We start from the raw sequence: 22,935 nt of genomic DNA on the forward strand, positions 1-22,935 counted from the left end.
ATTTTAGGGAATCTAATTTTTAAAACATAGTACAAAAATTTTTAAATTAAGGACCATTTTATTTTTTCATTAAAATGATCAAGAAATATTTTCTAAACAAAAATTTCTGCGATTTAACTACTTAAAGCACAAAATTCTCTCTCTCTTTAAACAACCTAATTTATTTTAACTTTATTTTTTTGGCCATTCAACATGGCTTGCAGGATCTTCATTCTCCAAACAGGGATGAAGCCTGGGCCACCACAATGAAAACATTGAGTCCTAATCACTGAACATCCAGGGAAGTCCCCAAATTCAATGCTCAAATGACAATAGGCACAGTACTTTTTTTTCTAAAGCACAAATTTCAAATAACTCAACTTTAAGTTTTATGTGTAAAAATACAGATAACTACTTAGGAAATACGCTTTAGAAATATACCACTAGTAGTAATATTTCTACTTCCTAGTAGAAATATACTACTAGGAAATACATACATACTTCCAATGTCTAAGTTTTAAGTAATGACTCACTTTTAGAGGAGTCAAAAGTATTCAGGAAGTTGCCATCTCTATTCATAAAATGAGAAGAAATTCCCAAATCAAAGAAAATTACAGTAACAGTTTTCTTAATATTTGACTGATGACATAATCTGTTCATTTTTTTGATGACTGGTTCTATTCTTCTTTCAGGATAATGAAAAGATAACCTGGTCTTTTTTCTGTGACCAGTCACCACATTAAGATGGCTAGACTTGGACATAAAAATTCTTAAGATCTGGCCCTTTGGAAGTTATTAAAACACATGAAATGAAGGGCGCATTGGAAATATTTGAGTTGGCTAACACAGACAGTAGAAGTAGACAAAGTGACCTGACTTAATATTCTAGTATGAAACATCAGGAAATAAGTATATATGCCTACTTAATGTATTATATATGTATACATATAAGAATATATAATACTATATATAAGAATATGTAAAATATACACACACACTCAAGGCTGGAATTAAGGATTCTAAAGTTTGATTCATTGTACCAACTACTTATTTCCTAGGTTTAATTAAAAAGTATATCATGTGTGGATGTACATTTTGAAAGTTTTCTTCAATATACAGCTTCTGTGCTCTCTGAGTTTGTTGAATAAAAAAATGAGTGCACTTTTTTGGAACACCTTGTAACAGTATAAAAGAGATTGATATGGGGGAGACTGGAAACACAGCTATAAAGAATACCCTCTCTGAAAGAGTCCAGGTGCAGGGAAGAAAGCTCAGAATTTATTTGTTTAGTGAGTATCTGGGTACTAGTGCTAATGCAATGGCAAATTAAGTTCAAATGAAATCAAATACAAGCAAATGTACTGAAGGTGTTAGGAATGCATATCTACTCTTCTAAATAAATTTGCATTCCGCATTCTGCTGTTAAATGAGCATGCCATCGATATGGAAATATTTAGCATGTTAGTTTCAAAAAGAATGTAGATACATTCATAGAAATCAGTCTATTACATGGATTTTTAAGGAACCATGTATACATTGATTTTTACCTTCTGTTTTGATAATAGGCTGAAGACTGCCTTCAATCACTTTAATTTTTGGTTCCACAACTTTGGTTATAATTTTAGTTGCTGAAAGTATAGAAAGTGGAACATAAATGATGCTTACATAAAAACAACCTGAATGAAATTGTCTTTTTTTCCCCTTTGGTCTTTGTTGGGTACTGAGGTATCAGATGTGGTAATACGTTCAGGCAGTCACATACAGGAAATAATTCATAGTAATTATCTAGTATCTTCTCATGTCCAAATGAACTCTGAAGTCCAGTGACTGATTTGTTCCAGTGAAATATTTACTTTCCATGTGAGGAATTCTACCTAGAAATCTATAATTCTGAACTGTGGCACTAAAGCTCTTTACCTTCTTTTGTACTTCTTGAGAGTACTGGCTGCATAGCAACAAAGACAAACAGACATGATTAATTTCATACAATTCATAATATCTTAGATTGCGCTGTTGGGTTCTTTCTCAATTAGAATACATTGAAAGAAAAAGACTTGAAATATTTTTCATGCATTTGATGACAGAGACATAGAAAGGAAAATACACCAAAGAAATTAGTTCATAATACTTAAAAATGGATTTTTTTCAGTCAGCCAGCCATGAGCTCTACGCAACAAATATGATATGATCATGTATTTAGATATTTGTTACAGGCTAAAATGACTATAATTTTCATCATCATCATAATTTTTATACTGAAAGCTATGTATTTTGAATGTATGTCATCCACCCAACTGAAATAATTATGTGCAAAATATATTTAAAATAGTGGCTAACCATTCGGTCAGCTTTTGGTTGCATAGATTAACTGGAAGTGTGCCTCTGGAGTCAGATACCAGAGCTACTGACTTTTTATCATTTCTAATTAGAACCTTAAAAGATGGAGTCATTAGATAAGGAACTAAAGCTGTCTGTGCAGTTGTAACAGATTGTGTTGACACACTAGAGGCAAGATATTAGTACATTTGGATTTCTGTCACATTTTCACTTCAGGTGTTTGAAATGTGTATGTGTCAACTCTTTGAATTAATATGGATTCCAGGGCTTAATTGTGACTTTTTCAGTTATTTCAGATTTAACATGTTGAGATCTCAAATTATGAAACTCTGAAATATATCAAATCAGTGTGCCCAGTTATCCATTTCACAGGTGGTCTGGCCACAGAGAAACCTTTCCATGAAGGTCAAATCCATAGAGATCTCTGCTGCTACTATCAGAATGGGTTAATTACCTTTAGCTTAAATTTTCACTTCATGTTAAGGAACTTGAAGTTTAGAATATTTATACGGTTCCTAGTTCTGTTTCAGTTTTGCTTTTCTGAATACTTAAATAGTTTTGACAGGTCAAAGGATGAAAATTAAATACTGATTTTATTCCTCTCTACCTCAAATGTCATATATTTGGCAACACATACTAGAGATCATTTTTCCCCCATACAATTTAATATGTAAGGTATTTGGGGGACAAGAATAGTACATAATAAGATAAAGAAATTTTAAAGGTAAATAAAGGAACATGAAAATGGAATCTTTGGTTTTATTCATCTCAAGCTCTATCTGAACTATGCTTCCAAGTAACAGCATACACGTCAGAGAGGAGTTAAATAAATATTCTACATCAGAATGTAAATCTCAGAGCTCTTTCAAGAGCTGTGAGTAGGTAGACAAGATTCATTAGACTTGCATAATTTCATAAAATGTAGATTATTTTCTGTGAGTAGGTATCCAATGTAAGTAGAGGAAAATAAAGGAATTATAATATTTTAGGTCATCGTAAGCAAAATAGTGCATTGATATATAGAGAAAATGGTGAACCTCTCATGGATAAAGCAGGGAAGTATAGTGCAGACATACATTTTTATGGAGGAAGATGACATAGCATTTCTGATGAATAGAGCTCATAACGTCTTTTGACTTTTTACAAAATATATCTTTAACAAGACTGTATACTTTGAGATTGGAATTTAAACCATGTGGAAGTATAACTATTTCCAACTAATTCTTTGAATAGTACTGATCTGGCCTGATGCTAGGATTGTCCATGTCATTATCACATACTTGAAATCGATAAGAACAGCAGACATTTTGTTTTGCTCCTTACATCATCTTTATGCCTTTTCCATATCTGGTGTAAATCTTAAGGAAAATTTTCTTAATTAAATAACAGGATGCTCACAGTATAAAATAGAACAATTCTAGGCAAGATAAATGTACAAATGGGAGCAATGCTTTAGCTACTGATATGTTTTGAGTGTTGAACTGTAGAGTCAAAACAAAATGAAAAAGAATTTCTGCTTTGAAAGCTGCAGTGGAAAGGAGGAAAAGACAAAGAAAGAAAAAACTACACTGAATAAGAAATACTATGAGTTAACATTTATGCAAATGAAATACCTTTACCGTGGTTAAGAAGTAGAGGTTTAATTTTGATAATCTGGTAAAGTCAGGAATAAAAGAAACCTTGGAATCTAGAAACTCTAGGTTTATCACCGGACAATGTTTTTGTTCCTTCATCCAATTTTGAATGGGGAGAGTTTTTTGAACCACCAGCCCATAAACGTTAGAATTCTCTGACAGTCTGCCCTTAGATAGCTGAGGTCTTGAGAGTGGAATGAGCTAGAAATGTTTCAACAATATTATTTCTATTTCCACACATTTGAATTTTCAGATAGCTCTGGGATGCATGTTAGCTATCTCTCCCCTATATGTTTGTATGACTTTCTTCCTTGCATCTTTGCCATGCTAGCAATTATATCAAGCTGTGAGTGAAGAAGTGGTTCATTGGAGTTGAAGAGTCAAGGCTGAAAGGTCTCCTCCAGACTGCAAGCCCTGTTTCAAGTGGGATGAGATTTGCCATTGTTTGGAATTCTAAATACCAGATTATCAATCATCTCAGTAAACACAAAGAAAATTATTGTTTTCTTTTTTTTACATCTTGCCACGTATATGTAACAAATATTCATTATATACTTACTGTAGACAGTTATGGGGATTTCTTTGAAGGTACTGCCACGAACAAACTGAAAATAAATATTTATATTTAGTAACATGAGATGTAGTCATCGCAGTAACATGAAATGTCATCACTGTATTAACAAAATCTTGGCACCATGGTTTTTAATTCTCACTAAAGAAGTGAAACTACCATTACATTTAGTAAAAATGAAGTCTTCATATGTCACCTTCAAATTTCGTGCTATTGGGCAAGATGGCAAAAATGGTTGGATTTGTTACTCATGGTTTTAAAAATTATAAAATAGCAAATCCCAAATTAAATGTTTATTAAATAATATTTCATATGTTGTCAGGTACTTTAACCCTACTAATATTCAAACCAGTGTTTATTCCCAAAATATTCCTTTGCCTTTAACTATTGTGCTGTGTGCTTAGTCACTCAGTCATGTCCGACTCTTTGCAACCTCATGGACTCTAGCCCACCAGGCTCCTCAGTATATGGGGATTCTCCAGGCAAGAATACTGGAGTGGGTTGCCATGCCCTCCTCCAGGGGATCTCCCCAACCCAGGTCTCCTGCATTGCAGGAAGATTCTTTACCATCTGAGCAGCTAGGGAGACCCTAACTATTGTGATTAGTGACAATTTCTTATAAGTAAATATCTTTCCCTTATATTCTGTAGCTAAAATATTCGATGATAGGAAAGTTATTGCTTTTATCATCATGTCCTATCTTCCCTGCTGGATTGTAAACTATTGAAGAAATGATGCCAATGGTATATAATCAACAAAGAGCAATGTACTCAGGGTATATTTAGTTACTAATGTACACATTTCTAGTTTTTTATGTTAAACCTGCAATGTCTGTTAAACACATTAGAAACATATGCAAGAGCCAGGCTCCTCTGTACATGGAATTCTCTAGGCAAGAATACTGGAGTGGGTTGCTATTTCCTTCTCCAGGGGATCTTCCCAACCCAGGAATTGAACCCAGGTCTCCTGCATTGCAGGCAGATTTTTTACCAACTGAGTTACAAGGAGAGCACTATGCAATAACATTTTACCTTAATTTGGATGTATTTGATCAGTTTATTAAGTATTTCTAGCAGCTGATCATTTCCAACAGGTGTGTCTGTGAGGAGGAATATAAAATGAATATTGTAAGAATCAATGAAATAAAAATCTAGGTTTCTATTGAGGAAGATTTATTTTCATTAATCAGTTCAATAATTACCAACCTGCTGGATAGAGGAGTTTATCTACGACATGAATGACACCATTTGTTGTCATGATGTCAGATTCTTTTGATTTCAGTTCATTTACCAGAAGTGTATCATTTACCTGTTAAAACAGGGGATAATGTCAATGGGAAATTTAATGAAATATGAACATTAGGATAACTGAATATTGGATTAACACTCTCATAGATATATTCTAGAGAACTTACTCCTTTCAGATAGATTTTACTTCCTTGTGTGGTCTTTAAAATGTTAGTAACACCAGGTTCAAAACCTTTTCCAATGAAAACTCCTGGTGTCAGGTGATAAAGGATGATGTTTTGAAGAGCATTTTTGTCCCCTAGGAGAAAAATATATTTATTTATTTAATAATATGTCATATATTATGATGACTAAGGGGAAAATATTTCTTTGTGTTTATTTTTTTCCACACTGTAATCTCTCATAATGTCATTGTTCTCTCAAGGCAGTATCAATGCTATGTCAAAACATAGTCTCTTCAATCAATTCAATCAAAATATTATCCAACTTACTGGAGGAAAAAAAATCAAATTATTTTTTGAAATTGTGACTCTTTCCTTCTCTGTCACCTCACTGTGTGGCCTTTAATAGAGATGACATGAGTGATTATCTAGCCCCACAACATGACAGTAAGCAGTTATTTGAGAACACTGATGAGGGAAACTCTACATATTCTAAGTGGAATAAAAGGAGAGGAAGGCTAGCCATGAATATGAAAGAGGGAACGTTGTGGGGGCGGACAGCTAGGTAGGAACGCTTGAGGAAGAAATGAGATCATGAAATCAAGTGTTCACTTCTACTCACGAATCAGTATCTCCTTTTCTTCATTAGTCATTCCCTTAAAGGCATCATTGGTTGGTACAAATAAGGTCCAATCTCCAGGCTGTGTTAGGAGCTCTTTCAAGTCTGCAGCTTCAAGTAGACTGAGGAAGATGCTAGGCAGGAGGGACATATGTTTATTAGATTTAGTCTAGGTGAGCCTACCGACCATGCCTGAAATGCAGTAGAATTCCTATATGTGGAAGAATGAGAAAATGGCTCATACACTTTCTTACTGTTAAAGGCTCATCATAGGGAAATTATTTAAATATGTGTATGATTTTTAAATTTCCAATCTCTGTTTTCCTCCTGTAACACTTGATGAATTCACATTTGGTAACAAAATAGAAGCGTTTGTTCATTTAATATTCTGCAAAATAGTCTTTGCTAATACACACTATCATTTTTTAAAAACATAATTATAAAAAATTTGCAAGGAGTAGTTCAGTCTATTAGATTGGTTTTTGTTTGTTTTTTACTCACCAACTCATATTATGGAAGAAAACTAGTGTTAAGAAAATATTTTAATTTCAAAAACATTTGTATAAGCTTCTTATTCTAAATTCCATTCTCAGCAATACTGAATACTGAATGCATTTTGGAATACTTACTGTGAAATAAAACTATGCCAAAAGGTCTTATTCTCTTGTGGAGGTGAAGCTTACCTGAAGCGCTTATCTTGTTTCAGTTTTTCATGGAGGGATTTCTCTGCTGGTTTGATGATCTCTCGGAATATGTGAATGGCACCATTTCTTCCTTGCTTGCTTCCTCTCACCATGCATGAATTTTCAATGCAGACAGCCTAGCAAAGAAAAGAAAGATACAACTGTGCATTTCCTTATTTGAAATTCCCTATGTGGAAGAAGCTCCCTAGGAAAATTTCTGGATGGTTTCTTCTAAAAGGTCTCTAGACTTCTGATGCCAGAGGAAGCAGTTTCTCTCCTCTGTTTTTAACACCTTGTACCATCTGACCTGGGCTTCCCTTGTAGCTCAGCTAGTTAAGAATCTGCTTGCAATGCAGGAGACACCAGTTCTATTCCTGGATGGAGAAGCGATCGGCTACCCATTCTAGTATTCATGGACTTCCTTGGTGGCTCAGATGGTAAAGAATTCACCTGAAATGTGGGTGACCTGGATTCGGTCCTGAGTTCAGTAGATTCTCTGGAGGATGGCATGGCAACCCACTCCAGTATTCTTGCCTGGAGAATCCCCAGGGACAGAAAAGCCTGGCGGTCTGCAGACCATGGGGTCGCAAAAAGTCGGGCACAGCTGAGTGACTAAGCACAGCACACTGTCTGACCTCACTCATCTTATTCAACCAGGTTTTCTACCACTAGGCAAGCTACTATATGTGTAGGGCAGGTAGCGTTGTCAATTGTTGTTGTTCAGGTGCAAAGTTGTGTCTGACTCTTTGTGACCCCATGGACTGCAGCACGCCAGGCTTCCCTGTCCTTCACTATCTCCAGGATGTTGCTCAAAATCATGTCTATTGAGTTGGTGATGCCAAAGCAATTCCATATAATTCTACTTCTGTGTTTTCTGTCATTCCTCTCCGGGTTCTACTCATTCTTTCAGACCCTTTCTAGTAAATTTCTTTAACCATGAAGTTTAGTGACTTCACTGCCTCTTGTCATCTTTACTATATATTACTATGGCGTGGCATGTGTGTGCGTGCTTAGTCGTGACCAACTCTTTGCTATCCCATGAATTGTGGTCCACCAAGCTTGTCTGTCCAGGCAAGAATACTGGAGTGGGTTGCCATTTCCTACTCCAGAGGATCGTCCCAACCCAGGGATCAAAAATGCAGTTCTTGTGTCTCCTGCAATGGCAGACAAATTCTTTACCAGTGGCACCACCTGGTAAGCCATAATTTTCTATGCAAATATTTACTATATATATATGCATCTATTGCTGTATTTTCTATGCAAATATTTACTATATTGATGGTAAGACCCTATCAATTATAAGCTAAATTACTGGTTAAGTTATAGCACTTTGAACAAAAATAATATTTATATATGTATCATTTAGAATGCAGTACATTTTCTGTTTTGTTTTTGTCTTTTTTTGCCTGTACCACACAACATGTGGGATCTAAGTTTCCTCATCAGAGACTGAACCCATGCCCCCTGTGTTGGAAACACAGAGTCTTAACTACTGGACCACCAGGGAAGTCCTTTCCATATCATTTAAAAAGTGTGTCTTGACCTTGTGGAACTATGGTATGAAAACACTGTGAGTCATATTCGGTTCTAGGTCATCTTTGACTTCTTATGAATTCTTTTTAGCTGTAACTGCAAGGTTGCCTGGAAAGAAACTGAATAGCACCACTTGTCAAACTGTAATTTTGATAAGCAATATTTTCTAGAAACTTTTCCTCAGATAAGGCACATTAGAACCATTTTATAGAAATCATTATGTGCCTATAAAAGTTTATCATGAAACTCATTCAAAAGAGATTTAGTTGCTGAATGGTGACTGTACAGTTGAAGATCATCCTAAATATTTGACTCAGTATAAAAATTACCATGTAAACAGTAAAGTACGGTACTCTATGAAACAAAAAGCTTATTTTAAAGGGGTTTCAGTGATTTATGGGATTGAAACAATGCTTTAGAAAAAGTTATTTATGATGAAGCAAGTGCAAATTATCAGAATTATTAACACATAGCACTTTCGTACACTTTCCTCATAGTCTTTTCAAACACGCTACTCACTTCTCTGATCTTCCTATGAATATTCACTATTAAAATCATATTAGTAAAATTCTGAGGAACATTTGTTATAAGAACAATCTTTGACAAGGGCATATCTTTTGACCTATAGGTCAGTGTGGATATTTTATCTCATTCTGATGCACTTACTGTACGGTATACGAAGACTCTGAGTTGTTTGCCTCCAATGGTCTCAAGTTTTTGTCCATTGTAAAGCTCATTAAGGCCAACTTTTACTTTCAATATATGATTCTGTAGAATTAATTTAAGAAGGCGCTGATCCATGCTCAGAGTATCATCTATAAGTAAATTCATTACAAAAGAATGTTATTTTATTTAGAAAGCATTACAGTTTCCCCTGTAAGAGAAAATCATGAAAATGGAAAATCCCTAATGTTATAGATCTTAAGGATCCTACACTTATGTATGAGTTGATTAAATACTGAAGGCTAGAAACTCTATGCGCCATGAGCTATTTCATCAAATGATTGCATGATTCCAAGCAGTCCAGACAATAGGTTACATCTCAGTGAGGGCTGCATGGTTTCTTGTGGTTATTGATAAAGGTTAAACGTTAAACTCTAAGGCTGGCAAAGATTTTCTCTGAGAATTTGATATCCATTAGTCACATGAAAAACAACTGATGAATCATTTGTAAATTTACTTTTATTTCTGGAGAGAGAGTCGGCGAATCATGTAACTTCTTAAATTGGCTTGATGTCAACAAGTTACAGACCTTATTATTACAAAAAGGAAAAACAGCATTTTTTAGAATTTGAATTTTCTTATTAATAACTTTCTATGTTACAATCTAGTATTTGGGAAAATATGAAAAATATGATGATTATTTTTTCATTTTTAAATTTTGCCTAACAATTCACATATGAAGTCATTTTTTCTGGAAAAAAAAGTAAGGTTGTATTAATCTAACCATAGTCTTTGAATAGCAGCTACAAGGTCAAATACTTGTAATAATAGTTCACATCATAATACAGAAGTATATCATATTCTCCTGTTTTTATCTTCTCATAATTTGATGCTTTACTTTCAAATTCTGAGTTGAATTTGAACCTATGTATAATGTTGGTGTTAAATAAATCAAATTTATTTTTCTTAAGATCTGTTAATACATCCATTATGTGTGCTGGAAATATGATCAGGTTCACAGAAAAACTGAAGACCCCTATCACAAAATTTCACTTCCTGTAGGCCATTATCTATTATAATGAAATGTTTTGAAATAAAGGGCATTTTAATAAAAACAGTACTAATTCATTGTATATATAGCCAATGAAGAAACTAATCAACACCTCATAAAAGATCTATTATTTCTTAGCCGACAGTCACGGTGAAGGAAAACATAAAGGTGTGTAGGGGTGGGAAGAGCTGGAATGGCAGTGGCCGATACATACCAGAAAATGCATTATTCACAGGTGCCAGCAAAGTGTATTCTCCATCTGGCCTCAGAGCAGAGGCCAAGCCTAACTGGGCCACAAGGTCTGTGAAAGTGGTTTGCTGATTTCCAGCCAGCTCAATAACTTGTTTGGCTGTAAAATAAACCATGACCATTCAAACAATGTCATCGTTGTTATTACCATCATTACGAAATTAGTAAATCAGTTCTTGGCTGTTTCCATAAGCTATTTGCTGTACTAGCAGTGTGATAAGAAGTCCTGCCTTTCCCTAGTAAGAGAGTTGCAGCTTCCCTTTTTTGGGGGGTGGAGGAGTTAATAACCAAAGAATTTCAGAAGGAAAATATCTTTCTGATTTCATGCTTTGCAGTTTTCTTCAATTCTCTATTGCTCATCCCTTGTCTCTCTGCTCTTGTGAGGGCCATAGCTCTTTCATTTATCCAAAAGTAACGATTTGGTTATATCTTTCCTTCCATTTTCAAGAAAAACTCTGGCATTGTAAGAATCTTTGACAATATAAGATATTAGAAACTTTGGAAAGCCAGAGTCTATTGCACTGGAATGACCATGACTACACAAGCTACCTATTTAGGACTCAGCTCACTGTTATTATTTTTTTTAATATTTTATTGAGGAAAACATTAAACATATACGAAAGTAGACAGAATAAAATGGTAAACTCTTATGTAGCCATGACCCAGCTACAGGAATGCCCATTTGACCAGGGATCAGCAAGTTATCGCCTAAGAGCCAAGTTCAGCCCACTACTTGTTTTTATAAATAAAGTTTTATTGGACCACATCACTGTTAGCTTTGTTTGTGCTTCATGTGGCATTCCTCATCCTGCACATTTATTTCCCATGGGCCTATTCTTTAGACATCATAATTGATAAACAACAGTAGGTAGAAGAATGGGAAACTGTCGCTCACCAGAATCAGGAATCAGGACCTGATCAATCAAATGGATGACACCATTATTTGTCACAATATCTTTTTTGTTCACCATTTTGATTCCATTTACTGTTATGCTGTCACCATCACATCCTATCTCAATGGTGTTTCCTTCCAGGGTCTCAAAGACTGCTCCTCCCATGATCGCCTCTGAACACTGGAGGGTGTTTAGAATGTGGTACTTCATGAGAGCTGGAGGATGAAGGAAAAGGAACATGCTTTCAGATCAAGGAAAATAGCATTTGACTCTTAACAGATGTATTTCACTGTGGAACCAAGTATTCCTCAGAGATAGAATGCATATATAAGACCTAAGTATTGACCTAAGGTTTTAAAATTTTGTTTGTTCTCAGAATGGTTTTTTTCATCAACTCTACAGTACAATTAGCTCAGTTTGGTAGGAAATAAGCAGAAAAGATCAACTGCATGAAATTATTTGTATAGTTCTAGACAATGTGTTAGATCAAGGTCCATTTATCATAAGAAAGCAATTTCTGATGAAAACTCAAGAATAATTTCTCCTTTCAGAAAGCCTTCAAAGTTCTTTGTTAGTGATACCTGTTGCAAACACCCAAGTAGTATATTGCTTTAACTACTCATGATAGAACAGCTGAACAGGCATACTTTATTTTATTGAGCTTCACTTTTGTGTGCTTTGCAGATAGTGTGCTTTTTTCAAGTTGGAGGTTTGTGGCAGCCCTAAAGACAATATCTAGAAAGTAGCCAAAGCAAAGATGGTTTCTTGAAAGACTTCAGAAGTGATCTGTGCCTAAACTGTATTATGTCTATATTTTCACCAAAATATCTCATCATAAACTTGTTAAGCATGTTTACGGTAGGCTGCATAAGAGAAATGTGCTAGTCACAATTTAAAATCCAGTTGAAACTATCAATAAAAAGGGAGTCTGGAAAGAAGCCAAATTCTGTGTGTGAATAAGTAGTGACCAAAGATAACCATGGAATTTTCTCCACTAACTTCAGTGTAAATTTAGAATTAAAACCATTGAATAATATATATACAATATTAAACTTTGATGATCTAATATTGCAACACTTTCTAATTCTTTTTAATGCCTGCTACTTATTTACTTGAAAGCAGTGTGGAACCATGTGATCTTTAGGGTACCCTGAGTATTTAATTACTCAGATTATTAAATTAATTATTTAATTGCTTTGTCTACTCTTTCAAAGATTTTTATCGTTTGCCTCAAAATAAAAGTTTTTCTTTGCCTTTGCTTGTCAAAAATGATAACGTTGGCAGGACTTAATCTCTTTCATTTCCTTTTCTTGGAATCCTGGGAGGCTTCTCATAGACAAAGACACTTAAATACCTTCTGAAGCCACTTTGTCTCCCATGATCCTTTCTAGAACTCCTCGTGGAAGTTTCTCAAAAGCTTCATTGGTGGGAGCAAAGAGTGTGAAGTGACCATCTCTCCCAAGTGTCTCCAATATATCAGATGTGATGGCAGCTGCCTGAAACACAAATGTGCTTTTCAGAGGCTGGCATGTTGCAAATTCAGAAAAAAGGTACAAGACACTCAGTCTAGGCTGACAGGAGAGAGTTGACCCTATAGAAAGCTATAGAAGTTATTATATCTTACTCTTGTTAGATTTTTTTTTTTTTTTTCACAAACAGCCATGTTATTTTGAACTTTCTACAAACTATGTTAGATGGGAAATTCTGCTAATGCCTGTGTGACTGAAGCAATATCCAGCAGTGAGTGTAATAACTGATGGACACATTCTAAAGGTGCTCAATACACTTCAGTCACATAACTAATCATTCTTTATTATGTCCACATAAATATTATTCTTTCATATGAGAAGATGAGTTCTTCTGTGTAAAATCAAACCCTTTTCAAGAAATATACTGCTTATGTGTCTGCCAGAATTGATTGTGTTTTATTAATAGCTTTTTATTATTTTTTTAGAATCTGATGGGGAAGAGGAGAATTTAAGTGGTCCAAAACAATCTGCTGTTACTTCTTGGACTTACCCTAAAAGATGAGAGCTCATCTTCTGCTTCAATGAAGTCCTGAATTGAGGTACCTATTTGTGTAAGGACACGGTCAATGACATGCACAACGCCATTTGTTGCAATCTGGTTCCCATGGATGATTCGAGCACAGTTCACAGTGACAACCTGCAATTATTTGGGAAAATCAAATTGCAGAAATCACAGCTGTCTGTTGACCATTGAGACTGCAAGCCCGTTTCCCATGTCTCAAGTTTACTGGTAAATGTAACATGAAAGAACTGACATTCTGAATACAAACGCTGAGGATGAAGACTTACAAATTACTGTGTCTAAAAAAACCCCACAAAAAAACAAAAACTAAGAGAAAATGGAAACAGTTGAGAACCGAATTAACATGTCTAGAAACATAAGGCAAAAACATTTTTTGAATTATTGTTTTATTGCTCACTTTCTTTTATAGAGATAGTCATACAGTATTTCTAATATAGGCCAAGTTCTGAGACAGAAACAATTATTACATAAATGTAATCAGTTCTATTTCAATGATTTCCTGAATATTGCTTCATCACTGACCCTTTCTGGCCCTGGAAATCTGACTGTTGGAAGAGCCCCATGACCTTGTTGGAAGTTTCCCACAAAGACTTTATCAAAACATGCTTATCAAAACCCACAGAAATTTAAATCTGTATAGTAGCAAGGGGATGAATAAAAGAATTCTCATTCTCTGACTATTCTTTGATAAATTCTTATTCTTTATTTTTCTCTTATTATCGATTATTCAAACACATCAACTAATAAAATTTCCTTTTGTAGAACATCCAAGTTTACTGTCAACAAGCTGTCAATTTAATTTCTTCCTTGCCAACACTGTTTGGTAGAAATCAGTCACTGAACTGGAAATTCACATGCTTTACATGTAAGGAAAGTTTATTCACTGACATTTTAGTTATTTCTGTAAACCTTATATAAAGGTCATAGAAAAAATTACGGGCAGTGTTATTGATAAATGTACTTTTTATTGAATAAACTTACGCCATTAGGGTAATGGTTAATGAAGAGCCCCAAGTTGTTATACATTGAAGGAATAATCATGCCATTTTTCAAGTCCTTGGTCAACATTCTCTTATTAACCATGTGGCTATGTAAAGCATTTAGTAATTCAACATTCACATTGCTCTCCAGACCTCTCCGGATATCCTAGGAAAAATTGAAATGGCAGAAGTTTATTTTATTATAGTTAATTATTAAAATGCCTATAATCACACTGTTTCTACTCTCTTATTATTTTCTCATTGAATTACCAAGATGGTCAAAACAAATTGAGATAAATAACTTAAAATTATATTATTTCAATTGATTAGGAAATTTTGCAAGTACAGATACTCAGGAAAGTCTTCCAGATCTTATAGAGCATTTGGACATTTTTAGAGACAAAACAAAAATTTTAATGAATATATTGATGAAGAGGTGCTCTTGCTGTCAAGGTTTAGGGGATATGAAATTATCAGATATTTAAAATTTTAGGGTGGAAAATAATTAAAAATGGCATTATATTTGTATACATACAATATTGTAATTTTAATGTGTTTTATGTTTATTCTATAACATTCAAGAATTCAACCATTCTGTACCTTTCATTTATTCAATATCATATCATACTTAGTACTTGGTATTATGAGAAATACAATGATAAGTAAGGTGAAATATTGATCTTTGAGGTATTTATCCTATGTGCATGCATGTTAAGTCACTTCAGTTGTGTCTGATTCTTTGAGACCCTATGGACTGTAGCCCCCTAGGCTGTTCTATCCATGGAATTCTCCAAGCAAGAATACTGGAGAGGGTTGCCATGCCCTCCTCCAGGGGATCTTCCTGACCAAGGGATTAAACCTGTGTCTCTTGCATCTCCTGGATTGGCAAGCAGGTTCTTTACCATTAGCTCTACCTCGGAAGCCCACGTTTCCTATAGCAGCTGGTAAATATAAGCATGATTAGATAAAGGACAGATGGAGAAAAAAATGCTTTCTAGGTCAAATGAAAATGGTCAGCAACTCAAAGTTTGGAGACAGGTCTTGCAGGATAGGTGAATAGGGTAGGAATGGTGTGGTGATCTTTCTAAGTCCAATTGCTGGCACAGAAAGCAGAGGTTGTCCAGTGTGGTTTTATGTTTCTCAGATAATAGGGAGAAATTTTAGAAAAGTGTATGGAACAATGACATAGAAGACCTTAATTCCCAAGCAAAGAGTAAATTAAACTGGCAATAGGGAGCCACTAAGACACTTTTGCGGTATTAGAATACAATGGTTAGCCCGGACTTTAAGAAGGTTAATCTGGTGGCAGTGTGTAACAGGAGAGTATTACGAGGATGAAAAATGAGCTGTGGATGACTAATAATAGTTTCTAAGAACTGAAGAGGGGAGAAGTAAGGATGACTCATAATTTTAAAGTTTGAAGTCTGAGATTGGGGTTGCCAGTTATGGAAACAGCAGAAAAGCAGTTTTTGATGGGGAGAAAGTGGCATCTGTTTTGGATAAAAGTTTGTTTAAAGATCCAGACGGTGTATCCAAGGAGAAATATTAAGACAGGTGTTAGAAATAGTCTCCTGGGGATCCAGAAACACAGACTTCATGGTTCTATGCATTAAGTGAAAGCTGAAGCCATCTGAAGTGCATATGAACTTCAGAGTAGAGTTCCTAGAAGACACTTTAATAAGACCCATGCTTAAGATAAGGAAGAAGAGGAGTCTGCAAAAAGAGCCAGAAAGGTGGTTAGGATTATGGTCAAAGACAACCAGAAGAGGGAAAGTTCTGTATTTGCAAGCAAGTAACCTCACAGTTAATGTATCAAGGTAAAATCTCAAAGAATCTACCTGTTTTCCTAAATACTGTATGACTCTAAATACTATATGACTCATGAGTTTGAGCAAGCTCCGGGAGTTGGTGATGGACAGGGAAGCCTAGTATGCTGCAGTCCATGGGGTTGCAAAAAGGCGGACATGCCTGAGTGACTGAACTGAACTGACATGACTCTAGTAGTAATTTTCAGTTCATCTTCATATCAAATAGAAAGTAGGAATATATTTCTATACCAGTTATATAGATCTGGATATTGAGTCATAACTTAGTGTGCTATAAATCAGACTATGCATGAAAAAACCTGAAAATTAAATGCATAATTTACAACCCTTCATTTAAATATCCATACACACTTCTGTCAGTCTCTGAACAGTCATATGTGTTTATATGCAATTAAAATGATAAATATATATACAATAGAACTTATTAAAAATAACATTTCAAGAAACTTCTTAACTTGCCTTTCTGCAAGATATATCATCTAAAATTACCTATAATTCTCCACAACCAAAAGGGAAAGAGAAAAGGAGTAAAATGGAATAATAATAAGTGCTTGTTCAATCTACTATCGGTTTGTCTTTTTTGTTATTAGTCCATGAGCCTGCTGGGTTGTTATTCCATTCATGGAGGTACTAAAATGATTTGCTTCTTTTTTTGTTTGTTTATTTGTTTGTTTTTTTCATGTTTACTCATGTCCAACTCTTTGCGACCTCATGGACTGTAGCCCACCAGGGTCCTCTGTCTGTGGGATTTTTCCAGGCAAGAATACTGGAATGGGTTGCCACTTCCTTATCCAGGGGATCTTCCCAATGCAGGGATCGAACCCGCATCTCTTGCACTGGCAGGCGTATTCTTTACCATTGAGCCACTTTTTCCTTACCCTCAATTAAGGAGCATCCTTAATACCCTCATCCTTTTATGTATCATTATATATGTACAACAAAAAGATATACAATTTCTATTAATTTCTAAGTTAATAATTGAAATAATGTAACAATAACAGCAAAAGTTATTTTCATTAAAAATGATGACTTACAGAATCCAGGTTGTCCCAAGCTTCGTTACTCGGTGCAAAGTAAGTGAATGATCCCTTTCCTTCAATCTCCTCCCTCAGCTTTGAGACATCGGAGTAGCGCTGTGTGGTGGTAGCTCCCACAATGCCCAGGGTTCCATAAACATGGTCAATAGGCATCACTGAAATAATCAAGAGATGAATAAGTACTTAGGAGAAAATGTCAAAGATGTTCTTTTACAATGATTCAACCTTTACAAGAAGTCCCTCAAGATAGTTAACTGATGATTTTAGCAACACAAGTCTGTGAATCATCAGTTTTATATGAAAGATGCCTTTTGAATGTCAAATAATAAAGTACTATTGTTGTTGTTGTTGTCCAGTCACTCAGTTCTGTCCGACTCTTTGTGACTCAGTGGATTGCAGCACGTCAGGCTTCCCTGTCCCTCACTATCTCCCGGAGTTTTCTCAAACTCACGTCCATTGGTTTGGTGATGCTATCTAACCATCTCATCCTCCGCCATCCCCATCTTGTTTTGCCTTCAATCCTTCCCAGCATTAGGGTCTTCCAGGCTTCTCTGTCAATGGAATTTTTTAGGCAAGAATCTGGCGTGGGTTGCCATCTCATACTCCAGGGGATCTTCCCAACCCAGGGATTGAACCTGCATCTCTTGTGTCTCCTTCATTGGCAGGCAGATTCTTTACCACTGGTACCACCTGGGAAGCCCCAAACTACTTATCCTTTGTGTTGAAGGTCAAAGAATTTTAAATTATTATCCCAGTTTAATGTTTTATCTATTAGGTTGTCAAATCTGCTATGTCTCTAAGGGTTCAATCACAATTATCACTAAGTATCTTTGATCATTTCATTGAAAAAAAATTTCCTCACTTCTCTCTGAGAGTGGCCAAGGTAATAATTTTTTTCGTGTTGGCTTAAAGCTCCTAAGTAGTACAATACTGTTAGGTGTAAGGACCATAATTACATAGATTTGGGTCCCTGAAAGAAATATGTAAACCTACTTCTTCTCATCATAATTTCAGGAAGAAAATAGATTAAAATATGTAACACTTCTAGAATGTATTTCCTGAACTTCAGAATGAAAATTAATATATGAATGTTAGCCTTTAGGTTGGGTACAGCCGACTTATTCTTCATGACCCTATCTCATTTGAAGTTTAGTACAATTTGGATCATATCACAGGAGAAATGATTCTTATCTTTGTGACTATAGAAAGAAAAGTATGCAATTAGTAAATTAAATTACAAAATCAGGATTTAAAGACACCTCAACAGAATGGAGAAAATGAGTCCAAATTAACAGGTTAAATGCCACAAGGTTCCATGTAAGTCCTGTTCCTAAGCTGAAAAAACAAATCCTTGTGGAAGACTTGATTTGATAGCATTCATATAAAACAGACCACTAATCTGTATTAGTTACTTAAAAATTCAACATGAGCTAATGGCATAACATGGTTACCAATGACATCAACGAAAGTTCAGGAGCTCCCTACACTGACATATTTGTCTTAATATTCTCTCCACTGCCTGGACACATGGGTTGTAGACACCAGTTTTGGATCACAACAACAAAAAAATGACGGGATTAGAGGTTTTCCATGGGTTGCTTTATATGACAGTAAGGGCTCCAAAGTCTAGATCCCATTCAAACTGTGGGTGATGAGCCCACAGAAAGGAGGTTTCTATTGGGGAAGAGAGAAGCTGGAGGAAGGATGTGATGACTTGTGTTAAATATTTGAATGGCTGTCATCTCAAAGAGGAAATAGATGAACTATTTTTTCTCTAGTTGGCGAGTTACAGGAAACCAACTTTCAATATGAGGAATCTATAAAATCAGAGCTGTTGAATCAGAAAAGATGACGCCTTGCCAAGTAGTCAGCCCATGTTTCTAGACAAGTTCAAAGAAAGGGATTTTGTAGGGGAGATCTTTGTCTTGAGGGAATGTTGAAATAATTTAAATTTGGAATAAGCATCTGTTGTCCAGCATCCAGTGTACAAGATGTATGTTTTCATGCTTTATTGCCATGATAAACTAGTGATTAAGATATGGAGAATATATCTTGGATTTATCATGGTGCTAAACACACACACACACACACACACACACAGATTTTGGCTTCTCTAAAAGCAAATTCAACTCTTTTTCCTCACACAAGAAAAATCTTTCTTTGAATTCTATAATTGAAACATTACCTGCTGGGCAGCCTTTCATTCCTTCCATCTTCATATAACCAGGGCAGCATTCATATAACACAGTCCTATACATTGGAAGAAAATTAATATTAAAATGGAGGAACTGCATTGGATACATTTCGACAAAGTTAGCAAAACATATCATTTATTGCCATGACTTATTGATAATTTAGATATCAACTTTGTTGTTTGTTTATGACATTGTTGCTAAGTTGTGTCTGACTCTTTGCAAGCCCATGAAGCAGCAGGCCAGGCGTCCCTGTCCTTCACTATCTCCCTATGTTTGCTCAAACTCCAGTCCATTGAGTGAGTGATGCCATCCGGCCATCTCATCCTCTGTTGTCCGCTTCTCTTCCTGCCTTCAACCTTCCCCAGTATCAGGGTTTTTTCTAGTGAGTTGGCTCTTCACATCAGGTGGCCAAAGTATTGAAGCTTCAGCTTCAGCATCAATCCTTCCAATGAATATTCAGGGTTGATTTCCTTTAGGATGGACTGGTTTTATCTCCTTACTGTCCAAGGAACTTTAAAGAGTTTTCTCTAGCACCACAATTCAAAAGCATCAGTTCTTCTCTACTCAGCCTTCTGGATGGTCCAACTCTCATATCTGCACATGATTACTGGAAAAACCATATCTTTGACCTTTTATGACATTAAGGTATTTATATGAGTTTGATTTCTCATTAGCCTTATGGCATGGTGGAAAAGTTCCAGCATCGTGGAGCCAGAAGAATGAAGTTGGGTTCCCAGTTCCACTACCTAGATGTGTGACCTTGAGCAAATCATTTAATACATTTCTGTCAACTGATACATAAGTTCCTAAAGATGACTTTGGAATTTTTAGCAGCTGCAAGCAGATGGCAAATCAGACATTCTTCCTGTCAGTATTATTGATTTCTTTGGTTATTTAAAACTAGTTACTAGCATTTACATTTATTCCAGAGCACAGATATCAATGTGTTTGTGAAAACAAATTTAACAGAAATAAGCTAATATAATTAATCAAAGGAGACACATTATATTTCTGGTAAAAAGTCAGACTTCAAAGCAGAATTTTTTTTTTAAAGCAAGAAGGATTCTTGGCATGTGCCTTGTACAAACCTTGGCATCTCTAATATATTTAGAGGATTAAAGTAAGATTATATCAGACTTCCTTAACTTCCAGGAAGGGTGTAATAAAGATTTCCCTTAAATGTTTCAGAAAGAAGGTCCTTTCTTATATAGTTAGTGTGCATTCCAAATAAGCCTCATGGTAACCAAGAATATAAAACACAAAGCGAGAAGACTCCAGAGCTCTGGCATCCCCAACTGGGGCCTGACCTAAATCATGGCCAGGATCCTTGTAACCACTGACTTAATTCACACTTAATTGTGTGAATAACTCATAAATCTAGCAGATGTCTGCACACTAATAGGAATAATGTCCCGGTCAAGAAGTAACATCAGTTACAATTATATTAAGCCAATGTGTGGGAATAGGCAGCAGTGTCTTGTGGGGTCCTAAACTTGGTTACTATGGGGAGTCCAGCTAAGGCTCTATGTTTTGAGTACATGATTCTTAGTAGAAATAAAGATAACCCTATGCATTTTAAATAGGTATCTGTTCATACCTCCTTTTCCCACCAATGTATATCCAATTTGCCTAAAATAATTTAAACTTCAGGATGACTAATATTATGAATTAGAGTTATTTAGTAATTTCACATTTGTTCATTCATTTTACCTTCAGAAAATGAATTAAATTCATATTTCATAGGTAAAACAATGAGGACTCCAAAAGGTTATGTGATTCCATATTTAGTATTTATAATCAATACTATTAAGTTAGGAATATATTTTGAACAATACCCTAATCCTTTCACCTATTTACGGTATCTGAGGTTTAACGATGATGTGTCTCCCATATTGTGGTTCTCAAGGTATCCTTCATGGAAGGTGGGGTCCAAATTAATAAGAAGCAGGCAGGAGCCATTTCTACTGTTTTCTTGACTGAGGATGATATCTCTGACCTTTTTGATTTAGAAACTTGTTCAATCTAGAACTCAGCTCCTCCATCCTAAAATGAAGAATTTGCCAATTTGTATTAATTGATTAAACCGATAAGCTATCAAGTAATAAAAAATGTTTTCCAATTTTGAGTTAATCAGTGAAACAGATAACTAAATTGAGGAGTAGTCATCTTTTTTGGTTAGTGAAATAGTAGATATAGTGGTGGGCTTCCGTTAATACCTCTGGAAACTCCAAGAATCTGACAGTTTGGGATGGAGTGACTGGATTAAATGAAAAGATGAAACTTGAATTTTTTCCAATTTTAATCTTTGATGAAAACTCTGGGCTGAAGTGGAGTATTTTAGATAATTTCTAAATGACTGGAGGCAAATAATTTTACCTCAAAATCTTGATTTTTCAGATCAATCTGTTCCTCTGGCCCACTTTTTAATAAAATGAGAAAACTAAGACACTGAGGTTAATTGACTTGCTCAAGATAAAAGAAGCCAAACCAGGAGGAGAAATAACATAGTCAAACTCTCAGTGATTCCATTCAAACTCTCACTGTTTCTATACCAAGTCACATGGCCAGTGGCCATTTCCTTTTCCAGGGGATCTTCCTGACCCAGGGATCGAACCTAGGTCTCCTATATCATAGGCAGATTCTTTGCCAACTGAGCCACCAGGAAGCCCCAAGATAAAAGAGGCCAAACCAGGAGTAGAAATGACATAATCAAACTATTACAGTGATTCTGTAACAGGTCACATGGCCAGTGCCATAGATTCAGGAATAAAATTAGTTTTATGAATACAGGGAGAAATATAGGGAAAATTTCTTTATTCACAGGGATCCCTTTTTTTTTTAAGCTCCCAATTTTGGAGAGTATTTTCAGAAGAACAATGTGTGTTTCCGTCCAAAGAAAGCTGTGGGCATTGCTGTGTTGTCTTTGGAACCGGCATGTTAAAGAAAAGATGATACTTACGTTTTTTTTCCACAGATGGCTCCTTGATACCAGTTCCTGCAGGTACTGAAGTATTTCTTTTTGGTGCCCAAAATCTGTTGAAGGGCACAAACATTTGGACTGGAAGACGGAAGTAAGGAAAGAGCGTGAATGTCATAACATTAACAAACAGTTTTTATATCTGTAGGTCAGGTGGTTAAAAACAAAGAAGAAGAGAAAGTTAATATGTGGCTTAGATTTTCAAAGATGTGACTCTAGTCATGGACAGATCTCATTTTTGATCCAAT

General features: G+C 35.4%; 1 protein-coding gene across 6 annotated transcripts in view; it reads right to left on the minus strand.

Moving 5' to 3' along the window:
• Positions 1 to 22,935, minus strand: part of POSTN (periostin) — a 34,995-nt gene that overhangs the window by 10,771 nt on the left and 1,289 nt on the right. For 4 of the 6 annotated variants that reach the window (XM_055426215.2, XM_055426219.2, XM_055426218.2 and 1 more), the window contains exons 2-16: positions 22,670 to 22,768; positions 19,701 to 19,765; positions 17,513 to 17,670; positions 14,654 to 14,818; positions 13,640 to 13,786; positions 12,975 to 13,116; positions 11,623 to 11,835; positions 10,693 to 10,827; positions 9,431 to 9,579; positions 7,232 to 7,368; positions 6,552 to 6,682; positions 5,936 to 6,066; positions 5,727 to 5,829; positions 5,553 to 5,620; positions 4,510 to 4,555 (exon numbers count right to left, since the gene is read on the minus strand). In XM_055426215.2, coding sequence (XP_055282190.1) covers positions 4,510 to 4,555; positions 5,553 to 5,620; positions 5,727 to 5,829; positions 5,936 to 6,066; positions 6,552 to 6,682; positions 7,232 to 7,368; positions 9,431 to 9,579; positions 10,693 to 10,827; positions 11,623 to 11,835; positions 12,975 to 13,116; positions 13,640 to 13,786; positions 14,654 to 14,818; positions 17,513 to 17,670; positions 19,701 to 19,765; positions 22,670 to 22,768 — 1,889 coding nt within the window. Of the gene's footprint in view, positions 1 to 1,526; positions 1,608 to 4,509; positions 4,556 to 5,552; positions 5,621 to 5,726; positions 5,830 to 5,935; positions 6,067 to 6,551; positions 6,683 to 7,231; positions 7,369 to 9,430; positions 9,580 to 10,692; positions 10,828 to 11,622; positions 11,836 to 12,974; positions 13,117 to 13,639; positions 13,787 to 14,653; positions 14,819 to 17,512; positions 17,671 to 19,700; positions 19,766 to 22,669; positions 22,769 to 22,935 lie in introns of all 6 variants that reach the window. The other 2 variants (XM_055426214.2, XM_055426216.2) reach the window with 1 other exon arrangement.

The sequence above is a fragment of the Moschus berezovskii genome, chromosome 13 (genome assembly GCF_049115385.1).
Source record: "Moschus berezovskii isolate FMDL1 chromosome 13, NW_MosBer_1.0, whole genome shotgun sequence".
Classification (NCBI taxonomy): domain Eukaryota; kingdom Metazoa; phylum Chordata; class Mammalia; order Artiodactyla; family Moschidae; genus Moschus; species Moschus berezovskii.